General features: G+C 55.2%; 3 protein-coding genes across 11 annotated transcripts; 1 reads left to right on the forward strand and 2 right to left on the reverse strand.

The window, feature by feature from the left end:
* Window positions 1–63: 63 nt before the first annotated feature.
* ZNF581 (zinc finger protein 581) lies at window positions 64–6,033 on the reverse strand. 4 transcript variants are annotated; one of them, XM_077914008.1, is made up of 2 exons: window positions 5,965–6,033; window positions 64–1,115 (listed from the first exon to the last, which is right to left on the reverse strand). In XM_077914008.1, the coding sequence occupies exon 2, from the start codon at window positions 1,095–1,097 to the stop codon at window positions 501–503; it is 597 nt and encodes a 198-aa protein (XP_077770134.1). In that variant the 5' UTR covers window positions 1,098–1,115; window positions 5,965–6,033; the 3' UTR covers window positions 64–500. The 4 variants fall into 4 exon arrangements, with proteins under 4 accessions (XP_077770134.1, XP_077770144.1, XP_077770164.1 ...); XM_077914018.1 differs by lacking the exon at window positions 5,965–6,033 and adding an exon at window positions 1,683–1,871; XM_077914038.1 differs by lacking the exon at window positions 5,965–6,033 and adding an exon at window positions 1,626–1,647.
* On the reverse strand, window positions 2,002–14,090 carry ZNF580 (zinc finger protein 580). 6 transcript variants are annotated; one of them, XM_077913949.1, is made up of 2 exons: window positions 13,847–14,090; window positions 2,002–2,879 (listed from the first exon to the last, which is right to left on the reverse strand). In XM_077913949.1, exons 1-2 carry the CDS (start codon window positions 14,045–14,047, stop codon window positions 2,349–2,351), a joined length of 732 nt encoding a protein of 243 aa, XP_077770075.1. In that variant the 5' UTR covers window positions 14,048–14,090; the 3' UTR covers window positions 2,002–2,348. The 6 variants fall into 6 exon arrangements, with proteins under 6 accessions (XP_077770075.1, XP_077770125.1, XP_077770105.1 ...); XM_077913999.1 differs by lacking the exon at window positions 13,847–14,090 and adding an exon at window positions 5,965–6,084; XM_077913979.1 differs by lacking the exon at window positions 13,847–14,090 and adding an exon at window positions 3,800–3,960.
* Window positions 14,091–17,992: 3,902 nt separating this feature from the next.
* On the forward strand, window positions 17,993–21,348 carry ZNF784 (zinc finger protein 784). Its single transcript, XM_077914086.1, has 2 exons — window positions 17,993–18,135; window positions 19,471–21,348. The coding sequence occupies exons 1-2, from the start codon at window positions 18,058–18,060 to the stop codon at window positions 20,359–20,361; spliced, it is 969 nt and encodes a 322-aa protein (XP_077770212.1). The 5' UTR covers window positions 17,993–18,057; the 3' UTR covers window positions 20,362–21,348.
* Window positions 21,349–22,577: the final 1,229 nt, after the last annotated feature.

The raw sequence follows: 22,577 nt of genomic DNA on the forward strand, positions 1-22,577 counted from the left end.
TTGCTGAGTCTGTTAGGCAGCAGGCAGGTCAAGCTGCTGTCCCCAAAAACAAATCTCAAGTGCTCAAAATGGGAAAGGTGTTTATTGGGTATCCAATCTGAGGCCCTGGCTGGGGGTTGGGAGGTGGTTCCGGTCCCCTTCCCCCAGCATCAACATGGAGGCCTCAGAAAGCTGCTGCAAATTCTTGATGGCTCCCAACCACCTCTTTCAAGCTGGAGGACTTCCACATGGAGCACTCTCCCCCCACACCTCGGGTCAGGGATCAGCCTGAGGCTGGAGGGCTCCACTTGGAATGCAAGGTGTAGTTTCCATCTTATCTCCACCACACAGAGGCTACTCATGGGCTCCTCCTTCAGGCAGGGCTTGGCCTTTGCAGGAGGTGTGTCTGTGTTCCTGTCCAGGGCTGCAACCAGCCCTCAGCACTGGCCAGGTGTCTGAGGGTGACAGGAGTCCAGGTTCCCCCAGAACACCATGGCATCTGGGGTACCCTGCAGCCTGGCTCATGGATGCTTCCACCGAGTGTGCTTTTGCAGCGTGTTCTGCTCCATAAATCGGCGTGGGCAATGTGGGCACTGAAATGGGCGCTCCCCTGAGTGCACCCGGCTGTGCTGGGCCAGCTCACCTGCCTCCCGGAAGCGGCGAGGGCAAAGTGGGCAGCCGTGGGGTCGCCCACCACCAGCCCGGTGAATGGAGTGGTGCCGAGCCAGGTGACTGGCCCGCTTGAATGCCTTCCCACAGGTGTCACACTCAAAGGGCTTCACCTCCGAGTGGGTGATGCTGTGTCGCTGCAAGTAGGACATGTACTCGAAGACCCGGGAGCACACGGGGCAGCTGTAACACTTTTTCTGGGCTGAAGCCCCGTCTGCCCCGGGCTCCCTCTGAGACTCCTGGTCCACCAGCACCGTGTAGGGGACACCCTGGGTGTCAATGAGCAGGTAGTGGCTGGGCTTCGGAGAGGAGGAAGTCTGGGGCAGTCCTGTGGATGAGGAAGGTCCAGGTTCTGGAGACCGGCCTGTCCGAGAAGGGGGGGCCTCCATGGCTTCTGTGGAGGGTAGCGCCAGGGGCTGCGGGCTTGGGGCCAACGGCAGCACCAGCATCCGGAGGCGTGGGGAGGCCTGGTGGACGGGAGAGAGGAGTTACATCAGGGTAGGAGGCAGGGTAGGAGGCCCCCCAGCGTCATCTACTGTCACCGGGACTCGGACCTTCTGCAGAGTTTCCAGGTCCCTCTCCCACCTCTGCTGACCGCCCACCACCCACCGCAAGCGCAAGCCCACCAAGACCTCGCTGTGTTGCTGTGTGCCCCCTACACTGGCCACCCGCAGGGCTCTCCCTGCCCTTCCCCAGGGTCTGGGTGTCGCCCCATCCCATGACTCCACCCGAAACCTCGTCTACCCCTTTCCCGTTCGCCCAAGCCTGCGCGAGAGGCTGCCACGTCAGACCCCCGGTCTTGCCCTGCCCTCCAGCAGCCCCCCAAACGCCCCGGCCCCCTCAGCCCAGCTACCTCTGGAGTCCCTCTAATCCATGCCCATCCAGCACCCCCCCCAAGTTCTCCCCAGGGTGCCGCGCCCCGTCTGAGCCCACGCCCTCCGGAGCCCCCCACAACGGCCTCGCCCCACCCGGCGTACAGGTACCGGCCCCGCCCCTCCAGTGGCCCGCTCCCTCCCGCCTCCCGGCCCCCGTACCCGGTGCAGCAGCCTCTCGGGTCCGGGCGACTCAGGAACGGCCCCAGGCTACCCCCGTGGTCGCAGGCGGTGACGGGACGGGCGCTTCTGGGTGTCCCCCGGGAGCTGGTAGAACCGGTAACGGGAGAGCGGGCCGGGGCGCAGAGAAGAGGGTCCAGGGAAGGAAGGTGGGGGCGGGGCGCTTGAGCCTTCGGGAAACGTATCCGGCCAGAAACACCCGCCGAGAGGAAGGTTCCCGGGCGCAGACGGTCCGGCCCTCCGCCTAGCTCCAGCCCGCTGCCCATCCCCCACCACACACACGCATGTCTGAGCCCTAGAGTGGAGTGCGGAATGTTTATTGAGTAAGGGGAGAAGGGGTGAATGGAAAGTGGGAGATACAGAAACGAGCCAGACCGTGCCGTGCTCTTTGTCAAGTCTTCCGTGCGCACACCCGGTCGCCACTGAGAAGACCGAGGCCGGGAGAGGTTGTGTCACCAGCAAAGGCTCGCACAGCACAGCCGGGCTAGGGAGGGGATCACGCAGCTAGGCGGGTAGGTAAGGAAGGAATGGTGTCTGTCCCCGGGGCGGACGGAGACACCCAGGCCCCGGGTAAGGCAGTGGCCGCGGGGAGGCGGGGGCGCTTGGGGGATCCGCCGTGTGGCCCGCGGGGCCCCGACGGTCCGGGATTCAGTGCAGGCGCACGTGCTGCGCCAGCTCGGCGGCGTCCTGGAAGCGGCGCGGGCACAGAGGGCAGGTGTGCGGCGGGCCTGCCCGGGCGCGGTGCGTGGCGCGGTGCCGCGACAGGTGGCTGGAGCGCTTGAAGGCTTTGCCGCAGGCGCCGCACGTGAAGGGCTTGAGGTCCGAGTGCGACACGCGGTGGCTCTGCAGCCGCAGAGGGCTGGCGAAGACACGTGCACACTCTGGGCAGCTGTAGCCCTTGCGCGGGCCCGGCTCTCCCGGCGCCGCCTCGCGCTGCGGCGGGCCCCGGGGCTCCTCCTCCAGCTGCACCGTGTACGTGTAGGGGACCCCGTTGGCATCGATGAGCAGGTGGCGGCCCAGCCGCGGGGGGCGCGGCCCTGCCGCCGAGGACGGCGTGGAGGGAGGGCCTTCCGTCTTGGGGAAAGGGGGAGCCTTGGGGGGCGGTGGGTCCATGGCCTCTGGGGAGGAGGACCGAGGGTGGGGTGGCCGAGGCGGCAGCAGCAGCATCTGGGGCGTCAGCTGGGAGCAGTAGTGGAGGGGAAACAAATTAAAATCGCCTCTTAGCGAGAAAACTGTCCCCATTCCCGCTGCTTGTTATGCCCTCTGGACCACTGACCTACCTCTCCTGCCAAAAAGAAACCGACTCTAGGCCAGACGGCTCTGGTTCCATGAAGCTGCTTCCAGGACACCTCCAGCTGAGCCGGGCGCACCCCTGCCTTTCCTCCTGCGGCTCCCCCGAGGCCAGGCCAGAGGTCTCTGCGCGGCCATTCCCCCCGCCCGCCCCCAGCTCCCTCACAGCCTGTTCACCTCCAAGTCTGGTTCCTCTCTTGACGGCCTCAGGGCGTCATCTGCTCCTAGTGAGTCGGGGGCCTCCCCGTTTTCCCAGGCACAGCCCGGGTGGAATCCTGTCCCCGTCCGCGGGGGCACACAGCCACCTCCCACCCGGGAAGGCCAGCCTAGCTCCGGGTTCCCAGCGGCTCCATACTGGCCCTGTCTTAGCCCCCCAGGTCTCACCCCGGTCCCCGCCCGACGAACCCATTGTCTGTTTTTCATGCACCCCCAGACCCTGCACCTCGCTGCCCGAGGTCCCCTCGAGTGCGCCCCTCTCTCCGCCGACACCGTTACTTCTCCCGTCCTCGCCCTCGGGGGCCTCGTGCCACCCCTCGCTGCCCTCAGCGTGGCCCCCGGAGCCCCCGCCCCTGCCCTCGGGGCGCATCTGACACCTCTGTGTCCCCATTCCTCCAGCCCACTGCTCGGATCCGCCTCCTCTAACCCCGGCGCCCGGGTCCCCCAGCCAGCCGATGCTCCCCCGCCCCAGGGCTTCCTCCACCCCCAGCCCGGCCCCACCCCCACCCCCGTGGCGCCCGCCCCTCCCCCAGTCCGGCCCGGCCTTGCGCCGTGAGGGAGCCAGGCTCCTCCCTCCGTCCCGGCCCGCGTACCCGATGCGGCGGCCTCTCGGGACCGGAGGAGCGGGCCGAGGTCCCGGGCGGCCCGGGCTTCCCCTCGCGAGTACCGGCGGCAGCGGGGCCGAGACTTCCGGGAGCTCCGGGCCGGCGGCGCCGGGGACGCGGGCGTGGGGGGCGCGGGCGCGGGGCGCGAGGGGCGGCGGTGTCGCTGGAAAAGGGCGCCGTCAGGAAACGCGCGTGCCACCACGAAGGTTCCGCTATCCCCGAGCCTGCTGCTCCCACGATCCCGGTCCACCGAGCTCCGGCGGTGCGGGCAGAGGAAGCCCTGTCCTCTTCCCCGACAGGAGCTGATCGGCGCTGAGACACCGATTAATAAACAGGCTAGGCGGTCTGCGTGGCCTGGTGCTCAGCGAGGAAAGGGCGCGCCCAGGTCTGTCCAGGGGCAGCTGCACCCCCTGCCCGGACATGCGGAGGGCGGGAACGGGAATGGTCCTATCGGTGGGGCACATGGGGAGACCCAGGCCTTCAGAGGGCCAGGCATCAGCAGTGACAGACATGGAAGCTGTGGCCTCCCCTCGGACAGATGGGGGAACCGAGGCCCTCGGAGGGCCAGATGTTACTGGATGTGGAGGTGGGAAAGGGTAGCTCGTCCTGGCAGGCTGATAGGGAAATTGAGGCCCGAGAGGGATCGGCGGCTGGTCCTGATGGTGCCCAGTACAAAGCGCCTCCCGCGGCGCAGGGGGAAACCGAGGCAGCGCCTGGAGCTTGCTTTGGGGCCGCGCCGGGTGGCCGTAGCACCTGGAGGCCCGGCTGCAGGTGCCCCCCCAGGTGGCGGCAGGTGCGCGGGCAGCCGTCCCCGGGCCGGGAACCGTTTGAAGAGCAGGGGTAGCGGTGGGGAGCGCGCTGCGTAGAACAGGCAGCAGAGGGGGCGGGGGGAGCGCCGAGCGAGAGAAGGGGCCTCATTGTCGCGCCCAGCCCCAGGACCCGGGGAAAGGGGTGCGGGCGGAGCTTCACACCAATGAGTTATCAAAGAGAACTGTCTGGGTGACTAGCCAAGTGTGGCGACTGCGGCTGAGGACCTGCATTTTAAATGTTTCTCGGGATGCCCGGGTGGCTCAGCGGTTGAGTGTCTGCCTTTGGCTCAGGGCGTGATCCTGGAGTCCCTGAATCGGATCCCACATTGGGGTCCCTTCATGGAGCCTTCTTCTTCTGCCTGTGTCTCTGCCTCTCTCTGTCTCTAATGAATAAATAAATAAAATCTTTGAAAAAAAAAATGTTTCTCTTCACTTAAAGCTAAATAGCCACACGTAGCTAATGGCTGCCCATGGTTTGGAACCGCTCCTAAACCGCCCTCAGCCATTTGCAAACTGGAGGCCAGCAGGCCAGAAAGGATTCGCAGTTGTATTTGATTTGGACCATACACGCTATTTTTCCTAGTGTTTTACTGGGCAATATTTAAGAAGCCAGAAAATGACAGTGGTCAGTCCCAGGTTATCAAGAGGGGCTGTGGCAGAGTCGGGATTCCAACAAAAGGCTCTTGCCTCTCACCCCTGACCAGAGTGGGCTGGCCATTCCCCCTTTCAAGAATGAGGAAACAGGTTCAAGTCACACAGCAAGAAAGACCAGGGCCTCTGCTATCTGTACCAAAAAGAAGAGATTCTATGGAGTCTCCGTGGCCTCTTGGCCGTCCAGCAAGTCCCTTCCAGCCTGCACATGCTGGGCCAGGCACTGGGAATCCTTCGCACTCCAAGACAAAGCTGGCCCCGGGGCGTGAGTACCACCCAGCCCAGCAGGTGCACAAATGAAGTGAGGCCTTGCTGCAGCGCTTGCAGGATCAAACCTGATCCTGGAGCTCTGAGTGGGCGATGCTGTAGCTCGTGGGTGCCTGCCCATCTTGCAAGCCCAGGGTCACTAGGGACCAGCAAAGCACCGAGGGTCCTGAGGTCCCCGTGCCAACTGGGACCACTGGGGACCAGTGAAGCCCTGGGTAGGTCCTGGGCTCCTGCGAAGACCATTGAAACCCCCGGCGGGGCGTGGGGGGGAGCGGGGGACGGACCTGAGCTCCCGCGGGCTGGCCTCCTCTCTGCGCATGTGGACCCCAGCCGCCTGCAGGGGTCCGCGGCCGCCAGTGGGGCACAGGGGGAGACGCGGCCACCGCAGGGCGCGGGCCTGGGCGGGAAGGGCCGGGGCAGTCCTACCTCGGGATTCCGAGCCCGCCGGAGGCAGACGGGATAGTTCCCCGCGCAGCGCCCCGCTCCGCTACTGTGGCCAACGCGGCTCCGGAATCCACCCGGGGGGGACACGAACACCCCCAAACAACGGTTCCGGCGTCACACGGGGACAGCCAGCGACCGAAATCAGAGGGGCTGGCCATGTCTCTATTGGTTCCCAGCAAAAACAGAGGGCCGGAATGATTTTGCCCTGCAACAGCGGAGGAAACCCAGGCCTTGACACGTCAAGCATCAGACCGCCAGAAAATAGGGCGGGGGATGCCCCTGAGCCGATGGGAAAGGCAAGGCCAGAGAGAGGCGGTCAATGGCCCTGGACTACATGGCTGGTCAGGGCGGGTACTGTCCAGCTGGAGTAGCTGAGGGAAATGATACCCAGATCTAGAGTACGCCAGAAGTCCTGGTCTGCACCCCCATAGCCAGCCAGGACCTGCTGGGCCAAGGGAGCAGGGGCAGGCGCCCCCACGTGGGTTGACCAGCTGCTGGAGGCTTGAAGTACTTCCCACAGGGGTCACACACTTCTGGCCAGAATCCTAAGTGAGAGACACCTGCTGGCCCAGGTTAAGCACGCTTGTATAGCTAGCACCTGGAGAAGCCCAGGTAGGTGTTGGCTCATCTCCCTTTGCATCATCCTGAGCTGCTTACTACAGCCACAGTAGGAAGTGTGGAGGAGCACCCCATGGCAGTCAGTCAGTAAGTGACAGCCTGAGCATGGAGACACAGACGAAGGAAGAACAAGGCAAGAAGAAAGATGTCTTAGCAGGTTTGGCGAATCATTACTATCTGGTGCTGACAGGGAGGAGAGAACTCATTCCTGGTTTACAGAGGGTTGCCTGAAGCCAAAGAGTGAATGCCCCAGTCATAAATCCCACCCAGTGCACAGTCAACATCCAGGGTCCCTGCCTTTTGGGTGAGGCTTCAGGGAAAAGATCCCTAATCATCTTAGGAGGTGAGGACATCTTTTTCATTACCCTCTCCCACTTTCCCTGCCACACACAGGCCTCCAGCATGCCTCGAAGTTGGAAAGCATTCATTCTGGGAGAGAGCAGCTCAGAAAAGGGTGCTGCTTTGTCCATGAGACATGCCAGAGCCAAGCTCTGCAAATGACATCTTTCAAGCTCCACATCGGAGAGCTGTAGGAAGATTCCCAGCACGCTGTTTGCCATGGGCATCAGTCTATCAGTGATAGACTTAGTTGGCGCTAATGCACCAGGATGTGCTGAGCCAGCTCCCTGGTAATCTTAACCACCTCAGGGGCAGAAGGAACACATTCAGGAAGCCCAGCGCTGGGACTGGCTGGTGCTGGCAGACTGCTAGATTGCTTGAAGGCCTCCAGATGCAGTGCCAGACATCCAAGTGGGACAGGCCGTGAGCCTTGAGACAAAGTATTCTTTTTTTCTGTATGTATTTTTAAGATTCCACCCACTTGAGAGAAAAAGAAAGAGCACACAAGCAGGAGAAGTAGCAGAGGCAGAAGGAGGAGCAGATTCGCTGCTGAGCAAGGCTCAATCCCAGGACCCCAGGGATCATCACCTAAGCCAAAGGCAGACACTGAACCACTGAGCCACCCAGGCACTCCTGACAGCATTTTGAAGACCTGCAGGCACTTAGGATAGCTATAAACCAAGTGGGAGTTAGTGCCTTTGACTTACAGGCGTCATCAGGCTTCTCCATTCCTTCTCCACATATCACATTGTATATGTAGGTGGATGTTATGCCCTCTAGGCACTGAGCAGGTACTGGCCTGGAACCAGGGCAGGAAATGAGCATGAAGGAGGAGGAAGAGTTGGAGGAGGAAACTCAAGGGAAGAGTATTCACTGAGGATAGAAGGAGCCTCCGTTGATGAAAATAAAGCCATAGGCATCCTTGAATCGAGAGGAGTAGCTACAGGAGGAAGACCTGCATTAAGTGAAACCAGGGAGAAGCTAAGGGGCTGTGGTGACCAGAGGACCTCCCTGCGTCCCCCAGTCTTTGCTAATCCATGACACACACACACCCTCTACTCCTTAACACACACGGTCTGGACAAGGGGCTGGGGGGTCGGGTCTTCCATGCCCTACTATGTGCCAGATGCTGGACTTGCCAACTTTACCACTTCTGCACGCTTCCAGGACTCCTACGGGCCTCTAGCATCTGTCACCCCGTTCCTACCGGTGTGCACCGCGGTCCCCTTACACTCCCTCTTACACTCCCGCACCACCCAAGTTTTCCCTTACGCTGTCGCCCTCCGTCTCCTCCTTCTAACGCCCAGCGGGCGGGGTCCTCCTCAGCCCTCCCTCCCAGGGCTGCCCGCGCTCCCCAGTCGCGAGATCCCGTCCTTTCGTGCTGGCCCTGCAACACCAAATGTCTCCATTCCCTCCTCCCCCGGGGGTGTTTCCACACACACACCCCCAGCATCTCCATCCCCCTCCCCACCCAGTGTCTCTCCTCTGACGGCGGGGCTTCGACCTCCTGCGTCCGTCCTCACCGCCCACCTCGGCCGCGCTGCTGTCTGCCCCTCCCCTGCCCCCGATGGCTCCCCCACGCCGACCTCAGTCTCTCCAGCCGCCCCGCCACGGTCCGCTCTTGCCAGAGCCCCGGACGCCCACCGGATCATCGCCCCAGACCCTCTGGAGAACCCTCCCTCTCGGCGCGGGGTCCTTATGCTTCCGGACCCCGACTCTTGGCACGACCCTTTCTGTCCGTGGGGGCCCGAGGCTCAGCCGCCCCGTGAGCTGCCCCCAGGAACTCAGGAAGCGCTGGGACTGGGTCTCCTGGGGTCCCTAAAGGTGCCATTGCCTCCGACCGGAAAGGACGGGGAGGGTATTCACGTGAAAGCCTTCCGGGCGGAAACACACGCCTTCGAAGGAAAGGTTCCCAGTAGCCCTTCGTTCCACTGAACTGAATCTCATTCCTTCAACAAATTGTTAAGTGTCGCCTTCGTGGCAGCTTCCGGGGATAAAAGAGTGAGCAAACTAGTGCCTTTCTTCCCTTCAGAAGTGACAAATCTTGTTATTGGACACCTAGTGCAGCAAGGAGCTCTCCTGAGCCTCGTGGGGGCGACAAAGACCGGAATTTTTTTTTTAATTTTTTATTTATTTATGATAGGCACACAGAGAGAGAGAGGGAAGCAGAGACAGAAGCAGGCTCCATGCACCAGGAGCCCGACGTGGGATTCGATCCCGGGTCTCCAGGATCCCGCCCTGGGCCAAAGGCAGGCGCTAAACCGCTGCGCCACCCAGGGATCCCTAGACCGGAATATTTAACTGTCACCCCACCTAAGCACCTGGGAGAGGCAGAGGGACAGCAATCAGGAGACTAGCATCACTAAAGAATCTTGTAGGGGAGACAGGAATTTTGAAGGAGAAGGTCCTTTAGTATCTCAAACTCAGTCTTCCATTTTTCAGAGAAAAACTGACGCCTAGAGAGGTTAAGTGAAATGTTGGTCACACAGCAGGTGGACCCTGAAAGTCACACTCTTACACTCTGTGGCCCCTGAGTGTTACAAGGGGTGAAACGAGAAAGTTCAGGTTGAAAATGAGAGAGCTGGGACACCTGGGTGGCTCAGTAGTTGAGCGTCTGCCTTTGGCTCAGGTGGTGATCCCAGCAGTCCCGGATCCCAGGAGTCCTTCAGCCCAGGGCATCCCAGGAGTCCTTCAGCCCAGGGCCTGATCCTGGAGACACGGGATCCAGTCCCCCATCGGGCTTCCTGCAGGGAGCCTGCTTCTCCCTCTGCCTATATCTTTGCTTCTCTCTGTGTCTCTCACTAATAAATAATAAAATTTTTAAAAAATGAGAGAGCTTCCTTGGTGAAAGAGTTGCCTGAGTGTGACACAGACGGGTAGATCTTCCAGCCACAGTGGTCAGTCTGGGGCTGGCCAATTACAGGCTGGCTATGTAAGGAAAAACCAGATGGCATGACCTAAACTCAATGCTGTCTTGAAGTAGTAGGCATTCCATCAGAATTTTGTGGCAAACTTCAGATTTTAATGAAGCAGCTTAGAAATGATGCAATCAATTTAGTCTCCAAACAGACCCAAGTCTCTCCAGGGGAGTCTGAGAAGCGTTGTGTGACACCATTCTCATTTGGCTCAGTTTTCCCATTTGTCACATAGAGGCCACCATTCTCTTTTTTTTTTTTTAAATATAAGAAGTATATTACACAAAGTACACAAGTCTTAAGGTTACAGATCAGTGAATTTTAATGTATATACATAGTAATATAACCAGCACCCCAGAGAGCACCCCAGGATGCTTCCTGTCAGTCATTAGCCTCCAGTAAGGGGTGACTTTTTCTGATTTCAACTCCCAAGGACTAGTTTGGTCTGCTCTTAAACCTCATACTAAATATAGTTATAAGTACTTTTTCATGTCTGACTTCTTTCACTCACATTATGTCAGCCATGCTGTTTTCAATAATTTGTTTTTCCCTTGCTGTACAGGTTCTGTTGTATGTTCTTATCCTACAATTTCCTTCTTTTTTCTTTTTAACTGGACAATGGACATTTGTTTTGAGTTTTAGTCTATTATTAATAAAGCTACTATGAATGATCTTATACATGTTGTTTGGTGGATATAAGGACTCACTTCTTATGGGTATTAATGGTCTTCTAAGTGGCTGCAACAACTTACATTCCTGTCAGCAGGGTATGTGGGTTTCATCTGCTTCACACCCTCCCCAACACTTGTTATCTGAAGATCTTTAATCTCAGTTTAGTGGGTGGGAAGTATATATCATGTCATGCCTTCATGATGCCCAGTGATGCTGAGCACATGTGCCTGTATTCATTGGCCACTTTAATAGCTTCTGTTCTGAGACATCTGGCCCATTTTTAAGTGGAGGGATATCTCTCCATGTCCAGGAAGGAGGTTTGGAGGATTGAAGAAACCAAGGTCTGGAGAAGCTGAACGTGCTCACATCACACAACTTTCCTAGTCCATTAGACTGCCATCATAGAATACCAGGTCCAGGGTAGGAGAATTGTACTTCTCACATTTCTGGAAGCTGGGAGGGCTGGGATCAAAATACCAGCAGATTCTGTCTGCTGAGGGGTCCCCTCCAGATTCAGAGACAGCACCTTCTGTGTCCTCACATGGAAGAAGCAAGGGAGCTCTCTGGGGTTTTTTATAAGACCACTAAACCTGGGATGCCTGGGTGGCTCAATGATTGAGCATCTGCCTTTGGCTCAGGTCGTGATCCAGAAGTCCCGGGATCGAGTCCCACATCAGGCTCCCTGCATGGAGCCTGCTTCTCCTCCCTCTGCCTATGTCTCTGCCTCTCTCTCTCTCATGAATAAATAAAAGCTTTAAAAAAAAAAAAAAGACCACTAAACCCATTCATGAAGCCTCCACCCTCATGACCTAATCAATTCCCAAAGGCTCCATCCAATACCATCACACTGAGGATCAAGGTCTCAACATAAGAATTGGAGGAGTGGAGGGTCACAAACACTCAGTCTGTGGAAACAGCAAAGCAGGCACACACACACACACAGTCTTAATCCTAGCACCTGAATCTCTGATAGTGAATATGGTCAAATGTTGCCCCATCTATATCCACAACTTAATACACTTATCAAGAATCTAGGAAGCAGGTGTGATACAAAGGACAAGAAAAAGAAGCTGGATGGGTGAGGTGAGTGCTTCCAGAGGTCATATGTAACTCAAGTCCAAGTGAGAGGTGCTCAGGACCTGAAGGAAAAGGCTGTTGGGTGAACCCAAAGAGCTTGATGAGGACATAAGGAAACTGGAACCATCAGATACTGCTGGTGGAAATAAAAACTGCTGTTGTCTCCTGAGTTTTCTCAAAAAGTTAAAGATGGGTAGCCCTGGTGGCTCAGCGGTTTAGTGCCGCCTTTAGCCCAGGGTGTGATCCTGGAGACCCGGGATCGAGTCTCAAGTCAGGCTTCCTGCATGGAGCCTGCTTCTCCCTCTACCTGTGTCTCTGCCTCTCTCTCTCTCTCTCTCTCTCTCTCTGTTTCTTTCATGAATAAATAAAATCTTTTAAAAAAAAGTTAAAGATGATAATTACCACGTGACCCAGTAATTCCATTTGCAGATACGTACTCCACAAAACTAAAAACCTATGTTCCTATAAAACTTTAGGCATGAGGGACGCCTGGGTGGCTCAGCGGTTAGGTGTCTGCCTTTGGCCCAGGGCGTGATCCTGGAGTCCTGGGATTGAATCCCACATCAGGCTCCCTGCATGGAGCCTGCTTCTGTCTCTGCCTCCTTCTCTTTCTGTGTCTCTCATGAATAAATAAATAAAATCTTTTAAAATTTTTTTAAATTTAGGCATGAATGTTCAAAGCAGCATTATTCATAAGACTGAAAATGTGGAGGGGTGCCTGGGTGGGTCAGTTGGTTAAGTTCTGCCTTCAGCCCAGGTCATGATCTCAGGGTCCTGGGATTGAGTCCCAGGTCAGGCTCCCTGCTCAGCAGGGAGTCTGCTTCTCCTTCTCACTCTGTCCCTCCTCCTTCCTCCTTCATCCCTGCTCATGCACACTCATGCAGTCTCTCTCAAATAAATAAAATCTTTAAAAAGAGAGAGAGAGCAAAAACGTAGAAAGAAACCAAATATTTACCAGTGTTTGAGAAGTGGATAAATTCTATGCGGTATATCCATTCTATGGACTGTTTTTTCAGCCAGGACTGAACAAGCCTACAGAACAACTCGTCCTTCAGAGTGACTAACCATAATGTACATATGCAGCCAAGGAAAATGATGCCTGGAAAGACATCAACAGGTCCTAGCCCAAGGAACTTGGACTACATGCTGCACTGTCATGGAAGGGTTTGAGGGCTTTAGGATTCCTCTAAAACTAGTGGTCTTAAGTCAGCAAGAGAGAAACTTGGGGTGGGGGTGCCTGGAGGTGGGCAGGAATCAGAGATGCTTTCTGTAGGAATTAAGATGTGGGGAAAAAAAAAAAACAGCCATATTCCCCCCAGAAAGGTTGCTCTGAGCTGCAGTAAGAGCCCAAGACCTAGCCGCCGGATGGATGGAATGCTGTGTTTGGTCAGGGTGCAGAGTAGTTAACAGTCGGGGGCTACAGGGCTTGCTGGGCACTACTTCACGAAGGGATTCCAATGTCAAGGCAAGGAGTTGCGATTTCCATCTTGGGTCAAGAAGGAGCCGTGGAAGGGCAAGATCAGATCTGAGTTTCTGAAAGATCTGTCGGCCTGTTGGGCTGGTGGACACTGCGGGGTAAGGTTGGGATTGGTGCTGAAATGCAAACATGAGAAAGACTGAGGTCCAACCTTGGGAAGGGGTGGTGGTCATGTAAATTTCAAAAGCATTAGACAGGAAACCCTAAATTTTCGCTGTCCATGCTCAATTAGCTAACTTCAACGCCGTCGAGAATCTCAGAGTTGCAGAGAGGAATCCATCCTGGAGAAAACCGACAGCAACAGCTCATACATCTTCCAGCATCTGCTCAAAGGCATTATCACGCTTGGCGCCTTCATACTGTCACCTTGCGAGGTTAATGCATGACCAGTCCCATTTTGCAAGAGATAAAACGGAGGCTCAGAGAGAACTCAAGGACCGCTACGCAGGCAAAACAAAACAAAACAAACAAACAAACAAAAAACACAAATCTACATTCATCCAGCCAAGAGTCTGTTTGCAGCTTTGGTTTCCGCCTTCAGGCACCCAGACCCTTTCCCACACCCGCTTTCTTCCGCCCCATCCACCACCGCCCTTTCAGTCTCTACGGGCCTCGCTCTGATTTCTCCTCCCGCCCTTCTACACATCGCTTCTTCTCGTTTCCCTCCCACCCAGGCTGCTCTATCCGCCGTCACCCTCCCTATGGTTCCCACCGCTCGGCCGCCAACACCGTGTCCGTTCTTTCTCTTAAGTGACTCGATACTGACCGTCGGCCTCTCGCGCCCCTCCGAGCCGAGCTGGGGCGGCCTCGCTGGTCCGGCCCGGCGGAGGTGGCGGCCACTGGGAGAGCGCTTGTAAGGGAGGCCCGGGAAAGAAGGGACCCCCGACTTCCAGGGAGAGACCCTGGGAAGAAGGGGTACGGTCCAGGCCCTTCGCGAAAATGCTCCGGCTGGAAACGCGCGGCCCATAGAGGAAGGTTCCGCTTTGCGCTGGGGGCTCCCGGGAGGAGCCAGGATCCCAGAAAGGCTGCTGCGTCCAGAGGCCGTTCCTGCTTCTTGTTTCATTTTTGACCAGACCGCACTGCAAACAGACAGGAAAGTCAGGAAATGCCCTTCTCGTGACACACCAGGGGAAATAAGGATGAGAATGTGGAAGAAGGGGATCCCTGGGTGGCTCAGTGGGTTGGTGCCTGCCTTTGGCTCAGGTTGTGATCCTGGAGTCCCGGGATCGAGTTCCACGTCGGGCTCCCTGCATGGAGCCTGCTTCTCCCTCTGCCTGTGTCTCTGCCCCCCTCTCTCTCTCTCTCTCTCTCTCTGTGTGTGTGTCTCATGAATAAATAAATAAAATCTTTAAAAAAGAGAGAGAGAGAATGTGGAAGAAGCTCGCTCAGAGCTAGCAGGCCAGGACTCATGGATGGGAGGCTACTGCCTCCCCTGACACCCAGTTTTCAGAAGTTCAGTGGGTTCTCCTTAAAGTAGGTGTGAGGGCTTCTCACAGCTCCTGTCGGATGCCCATCCTCACCCACCTGCATTCTCCTTCACACCTAACAAGCCAAATATGTTTTCTTTGAAAGTAGGTAAAAATCCTCCAAGTGGATTCACTGCAAAGCTAATGAAGCTGAAACTTGAAAGAAACTTCGTTCTGATTTTCTCAACTTGACGACAAAACAAAAATACTTGTCAATCCAAAATTTAAAAATTCCTTAATTGGGGCACCTGGGTGGCTCAGCAGTTGAGCGTCTGTCTTTGGCTCAGGTCGTGATCCGAGGTCCTGGGATGAAGTCCCCCAAACAGGCTCCCTGCACAGAGCCTGCCTCTCCCTCTACCTATGTCTCTGCCTCTCTCTGTGTCTCTCATGAATAAATAAATAAGATCTTTTTTATTTTTTTATTTTTATTTTTTAAAGATTTTATTTATTTATTCATGATATTCACAGAGAGAGAGAGAGGCAGAGACACAGGCAGAGGGAGAAGCAGGCTCCATGCACCGGGAGCCCGATGTGGGATTCAATCCCGGGTCTCCAGGATCGCGCCCTGGGCCAAAGGCAGGCGCCAAACCGCTGCGCCACCCAGGGATCCCAAGATCTTTTTTTAAAAAAGTTTCTTAAGTTACAAATAAAATTTTGAACACCCACATTGGAGAGCACATTCCCTTCTGTTCCCTTGGTAGAAAATATTACAAATTTGCCATATAAAGAGACAAAGGATATAGGGAGAGACTCTTACAGAGCTGAGCCAGACAGCAATCTCATAAAAATACTATAAATAGCATATTTATAAAAGTGGATACACTTTTAAACGTGGAGGTTGAGGGGAATCCCTGGGTGACTCAGTGGTTTGGCGCCTGCCTTCAGCCTATGGCATGATTCAGGAGTCCCGGGATTGAGAGCCCCACATCAGGCTCCCTGCATGGAGCCTGCTTCTCCCTCTGCCTGTGTCTCTACCTCTCTCTCTCCCTCTCTCTCTGTATCTCTCATGAATAAATAAATAAAATCTTTTTTAAAAAATACAATTTTAAAAATTGATTTATTCTTTAGTAATCTCTACACCCAATGTGAGGTTTGAAGTCACAAGCCTGAGATCAAATGTTACATACTCTTCCAACTGAGCCAGCCAGGCACCCCTCATTTATTAAAAAAAATTTTTTTCAAAGATTTTATTTATCTATTCGTGAGAGACACACACAGAGAGGCAGAGACACAGACAGAGGGAGAAGCAGGCTCTGTGGAATGAGCCCGATGTGGGACGTGATCCCAGATCCCAGGATCACTCCCTGAGCCGAAGGTAGCGGCTCAACTGCTGAGCCACCCAGGCATCCCCAAAAAAATATTTTTAAAAAGATTTTATTTATTTGCTAGAAAGAGAGAGAGAGAGAGAGAATGAACATGGGGGAAGGGCAGAGAGAGAGGGAGAAGTCGATTCCAGGCTGAGCAGGGAACCCATCTCAGGGCTGGATCCTGGGACTCAGGGATATGACCTGAGCCAAATGCTGCTTAACTAACTGAGCCACCCAAGGGCCCTTACTAGAAAAAAAATTAAAGCACACAGAACAATATCATATATAATATATAGGAAAATGAGGAAGACATGCATAGGAATGATAAATATAAAATGCAAACTCTAACATCAGGGGAGGGTAGGAGAAGGGGTGAGTGGTACATAAGTTAGATTGTTATCTGCAATGTTGTATATTTTAAATTTATTAGTGAGTATGGACAGTTGTTTGTTTTTATATAGAAATAGTTTATATTAGGGGCACCTGGATGGCTCAGCTGGTAGGATCTGGTCTATCCTGGGATAGACCTCCCTGCTCAGCGGGAAGCCTCCTTCTCCCTCATGCTCTGCCTGGTGCTCCCCCTGCTTGTGCTCTGTCAACTAAAATCTTTTTTAAAAAAGAAACAGTTTATAATTTTAAAATGTAAGTAACAGACTCCTTATGTGTATCAGTTAAGATACAATAACTTATATGGGGGATCCCTGGGTGGCTCCGCGGTTTAGTGCCTGCCTTTGGCCCAGGACGTAATCCTGGAGTCCTGGGATTGAGTCCCACATCAGGCTCCCTGCATGGAGCCTGCTTCTCCATCTGCCTGTGTCTCTGCCTGCCTCTCTTTCTCTCTCTCTCTCTGTCTCTCATGAATAAATAAATAAAATATTTTTAAAAACACAATAAAAAAATAAAATTTAAAAACACAATAGCTTATATGGTAGTAACAGCCTCAATGACTCAGTGGCTTAACAAAATAAAACGTTTTTTAATGCTACATAAATGCTACATCTCCAAGGAGGCCCAGGACCAGGCTCTGTTCTCTGTAGACACTCTAGAACTCAGCATGATGGAAACCACTGCAACCATCTGATCCCAAGTACAGATCGGCAGGAGGGAACCTGTTGAAGAGCTCTGTGGCTCTTTCCGGGAGCTGTCATTCATAATCCACTGGCCAAGGAAAGCCAGCACACCAGGTCTAACTTCAAAGGAAAGTGCAATATATATATATATATTTCAAAGGAAAGTTGCAACATATATATTTATATATTTTTATATATCTCATATATATAAATATATATATAATGTTTTTATTTATTTATTTATGAGAGAGAGCAAGCAGGAGCGGGGTGAGGGGCAAAAGGAGAAGCAGACTCCCCAATGAGCAGGGAGCCTGATGTGGGGCTCCATCCCAGGACTCCAGGATCAAAACCTGAGCTGAAGGCAGACACTTCACCGACTTAGCCACCAGGTGCCCCAGGAAAGTGCAATCTTATCACCGCAGGGAAGGAGGAGAAACAGCAAATTTTCGAAGGATGGTAATGTTCAAGCATCAGCTACCCTGCCTCCTCCCAAAACACCAAAGTGTGCTCAAAGTCCCATATCTCGTCTTGTTGGGTTTTCACGCCGCCGCTCCAGTTTTATACGTGTAGAGAAAACATGTACAAGGCCCAGAGCAGTGTGGTGACTTGTCCACGGCCACACAGCGGGGGCCCCAGTTCTGTTCTGGGTGCTCCCACAACCCACCGTCGGGGGGTTCTCTATCTAGACGTGCGCTCCCCGGTCCGTGGATGCTTGCAAACTCCCAGGGCCGCCAGTCGCTGTTCGCCGAGTGCCTCCTGCGAAAATGTTCACATTCTTTGTAAACTTTCCACCACTCCGTTGAGGGTAGCCACCCGGAGGCGGCGACAAACGCATGTGGTAGGAACACAACAAAAAACAGAACAAAGGTAACACAGGTGGGGTTCTGGCGAGGGTCGGCTAATGCCGGAGCCCGCGGACGCTGGTGAGGAAGGGAGGTCTTGCTTGGCCCACAGCCACTTCAGCTAGAGACGTGGTTAAAGTGCGCTCAGCGCTCCCCCGGTGGGCGGGGCTCGGCCTCCGCAGGGCCACGCCCCCCCGACCACCACTGCGCCTGCGCGGCGCCTCTGACGCAGGCCCGAGCCCCGCCTCTTCCCACCGCGACCGCGGGCCTGGGGGCGGGGCCTGGGCACAAGATGGCCGCCGCGCGCCCGGAGGCCCCGAGTCCAAGCTCAGCGGCCCCGGAGCCGCGATCCTCGGAGACGCCGGACCTGGTGCGGGCGGAGAAGGGGCCTCAGCCGGGGACTCGAGGCGGGAGGAGGTCTCGGGTCAGGGGGCGGGGCTTGGGCGGAGCCTAGCGGGGCTGGGCGGAGGAGGTATTTAGGTCTCTGGGTCTGGGGGCGGTGCTTCTTGGGTGGGCGAGGGGCGTGGCCTAGGAGGAGCCTATGAGGGTGGAAGGCGGGGCCTAGAGGGCGGGGCCTGAGGAGGGGGTTGGGTGGAACATCTGGGCGGGAGACGAGTCCAGTGAGAGGTATATGTAAGTAGGGGACGGGGCATTCCGAGGACGGGGCTTCAAAAATTCTGGGGCTGGTGGATTTGCTTGGAAGGCTGAGAAGGTGACCCTGAAAGGGAAGGATGGGCAGTTATGGTGGGGGCACTCACGTTGGAGTGAGGTAATGATTTTGGAGAGGTCTGAGTGATAGGACTCAAATGCTTAGGGGAGGATTTTGGGAGGAATGATGATGCCCCAGGTGACTCTAGAACTTCCCCACTCAGAACTGGAGAGTGATAGGACATTCATTCATTCAGCAAACATCTCCTGAGTTCTTACTTGGGCCCCATAGACAAAACAGATTAAGGACTGTGTTCTGTTGGAGCTCACAGTCTAGAGGACAGAGACAATAACGGATCTTTATTGTGTTTCGCTATAAAGGAAATAAAAAGTAAGCTGATAGACTGGGGGTAAGGAGAACTAAATTTGGACGAAAGAAGTCAGCAGTGTGCTGGCTTAGATTTACACTGGGGTCAGAGACAAGCAGGAGCCAGAGCATGATGGATAATATGATGACAGCTTTGGATTTTAAGTGCAGTTGAAGCCATGAGAGTTTTGGGTTTTTTTAATATTCAAATTTATTTAAATAAATAAAGAGGGAGAAGCAGGCTGCACACAGGGAACCCGATCTGGGACTGGATCCCTGGGCTCCGGGATCACGCCCTGAGACTAAGGCAAATGCTCAACCGCTGAGCCACCCAGGCGTCCCTATGGGAGTGTTTTGAAGGGAAAATGGCAATCTAATTTCCATTTTCAAAAGGTCATTTGAGCTACTTTGGGTAGCCAGCAGACATAGGAACAGGGGTTCTGTTCAGGAAGCTTTTTCGGTTGTCAAGCCAAAAAATTGGCTTTTAACTGGGGTAAGGGAGAGAAACAGCTGGATGCTTGGGAAAGGTGTGAAGTCTTGATAGGAATGCTGCAGGATCCTGTAGGATGGAGAGCAGGATCTGGAAATTGGGGGGCGCAGTGTGCTTCCAGGGAGATGGATGTTTTAATAAGTGGGGGCATGTTGGGAAGGGTCCACAGGCTCCTGGTCTTTGTCTCCCCCCTCACCCAGGTCCTGGTCCCAGATGATGGCCGCCCCGCCACCCCCCCAAGTGACCTCATCGAGATCCAGGTAGTGAAGGTGACAGACACCACGCTGGTCCCCGAGCCACCGGAGCCAGGCTCCCTCCACTGTGCCTTGTGCCCGGCTGCGTTCCGGCTGGTGTCTGAGCTGCTATTCCATGAACATGGCCACCTGGCGGAGGCGGAGGGCGGCGGGCAGGGTGGGGATCCCAGCCGGTGTCATGTGTGTGGCCACAGTTGCCCCGGCCCCGCCAGCCTCCGCGCCCACTACAGCCTGCACACGGGGGAGCGGCCCTACCGCTGTGCCCTGTGCCCGCGTGCTTTCAAGGCCCTGGCGCCTCTGCTGCGGCACCAGCGCCGACATGGGGTGGAGCCAGGGGCCTCTCAGAGGTCTCCTGAAGCGGTTGCGGCTAGAGCACCGAGGCCCGGGGTGCCACCGGAGAGGTCAGAGGTGGTGATGGCAGCGGCGGCTGCGGGCGCCGCCGTGGGCAAGCCTTTCGCCTGCAGGTTCTGCGCCAAGCCGTTCCGCCGCTCCTCAGACATGCGCGACCACGAGCGGGTGCACACGGGCGAGCGGCCCTACCACTGCGGCATCTGTGGCAAGGGCTTCACCCAGTCGTCAGTGCTCAGTGGCCACGCGCGCATTCACACTGGGGAGCGCCCCTTCCGCTGCGCCCTGTGCGACCGCACTTTCAACAACTCCTCTAACTTCCGCAAGCACCAACGCACCCACTTCCACGGGCCGGGGCCGGGAGACTCTGGCACCCGGCAGGCTTCGGGGGCCGAGGGGCCGGGGAGTGGGCGTGGTCATGGGCCAGAAAAGAGCCTGGAAGAAGGACGGGGGGAGGCGGCCAAGGTGAAGGTGGAGGTGGACCAGTAGGCTGGGAGAGCAAGGCCGTGGGAGCATTAATACAGGAAGTAGAAGGTGGATTGCAGGGGAAGGGGTGGATGGGAAGCAGAGGCAGGAGAGGTGAGGAAAGCTAAGGAGGTGGCTAAGAGCAGCTAGTGCGGGAGAACCAGTTTGGGGATACCCACAAATCCATACAGCACCTCCATGAGACTCAGAAAGGCACAGACACTGCCCTATGGATGCCCAGCTAAATGTGAGGAACATGGGCTGCATTTCACTGCCCAATCTGCCTGCCCCTTGGGTGTCCCAACAGAACCTAGGCACTACAGATGGGGAGCCAGGGTTGAGTGGAAGGGGTAGAACCAGAGTCTGCCCTGGTGTCTCTGGGCCAGCCCTTCATCTACAGAACCCTGGACTATCTTGGGACCTAGGGTGGACCAGGATGGAATCTTTTGCCTACCTCACTGGATTGCACTGAACCTGGGGTGCCTACCCACCCTCAGGCAGAAGACACCCACCAGGTCCTCCATAAAGAGATTCTGGAATGCCATCACCTTGAAGCCAGAGGGTCCCCAAGTCCTAGCCGAAAGCACTCAAGCCTCAAGGATGTAAGCCTGAGCATAAGAAACTTGACTCCAAGAGCTGCTCCCTGCTCCCACGGTGGTCCCTCCTTAACCCACTGACTCTGAGGCAACAAAAAAATCCGGACAGCAAACAGCCACCTAACGTCCCCCCTCATAAGGCTTTAGGTTCAGAGCCCATGGCCCCCAGGGCTTTGGCATAGCCTCAGATTTCTCTGACTTCCTCCACTCCCAATGTGAACCAAACAGCTTACTACCTGACCCAAGGCTACCCCAAGGAAGGGTTGGGGGATGGCAGCACTGGTGGGCTGGCCTGTGTAAAATGGGCATGGGGTGGGGTGAACTGAGTCACTGTGGTGAGGGTGAGAGGAGGACTTGGGAGCTGGAGGTGGGGAGCCTCCAGTTCTACTCCTATTAAAGGACTTTCTGAAGGGTTTCTCTGTCAGTCTTGTGTTTGGGGATTGGGGATAGAGGATCCACACTGGTCTTGCCACAAGCAGTGAATCGCAGCATCTCTCCAAAATCTCTCCTTTAGATCTCTATTCGGAGATATTTATTTTAGCTGTGGCAGTGAGTGTCAGGAAATCTGGCAAAAAGAAGGGATTCCTCTGATCAGTATGCCTTTCAAGGAGGGAGAGCCCTGGATTTGCACACCTTCCTGTTCACTTCCCACAAGATATCCCTTAGGTCAGAACACCAACAGAATTCATTCTGTTTCCCCCAAAGAAAGGGCTGTGTTTCCTATTGACCTCACCAACCAAGCTAGAGACCTGGACAGGTTCCTGAAACCTTCGTCCCTCATGCACACATCTAATCCCTACCCTCATCCCTTTCCTGCTGTTGAGCCAGTTAAGTATCTTGAATCTGAACATTTTTTCATCACTAGTCTTTCAGGCCAAGCCAACAGTGGCCCCACATTTGGACACTACCCAGTAGTAGTCTCCAGTCTCCATACCACAGCCTCATGGGCCCACTGCTCCTTGTGGCTTTCAGAAAGGACTCCCCCCACCAAAAAAAAAAAAAAAAAAACAGAAAGGATCCCATGCAAAAATGCCTCTAGGAGCAGGGTGACAGTGTAAATGAGTGAGGGAGGTGGCTGGAAAGCACAAGCACTGGTGAGGTGACACATGGCAACTGATACTTGGGCCCAGTGTTGGCCTTCTAGGCATGGCAGAACTTGGTGACAGACTGGAAAGTGTGCTCTGTCTGAAGAGGGCAATGGTTACTCAGCTCTGGGAGAGTGAGAGTGGATTGCTAGATCTGGCAAATTTTTCAGAAGTTGCATTAGTTTATTATGCAAAATCTTTTTATTTTCAAATGTTGGCAACTAAGTCAAACTTTATTTTTTTTAAATGCGTGGGCTAAACAAAGTGTGTCAGTGGCTTGTGTCCAGCAGCCACCACCTTCCAACCTCTGGCCTCCAAGATCATCCAAGCTTCACTATTCGAATCCAAAGCCCTTCATGATCCAGCCCCCCCATCCCCAACCTCTCCAGCCACACTTATCTTTGAAACATTCTCTGGAACAGCTGGGTTTAATGAGACACCACACCCTCTACCTAGAATTATATGCTCACATTACCTGGCAAGCTTCTGTGGCTTCTGTTAACGTTCTGGCATCACTTTCTCCTCCAGCAAGCTTGGCTAGCTCTGATAAAGTGACTCC

The sequence above is a fragment of the Canis aureus genome, chromosome 1, assembly GCF_053574225.1.
Source record: "Canis aureus isolate CA01 chromosome 1, VMU_Caureus_v.1.0, whole genome shotgun sequence".
NCBI lineage: Eukaryota > Metazoa > Chordata > Mammalia > Carnivora > Canidae > Canis > Canis aureus.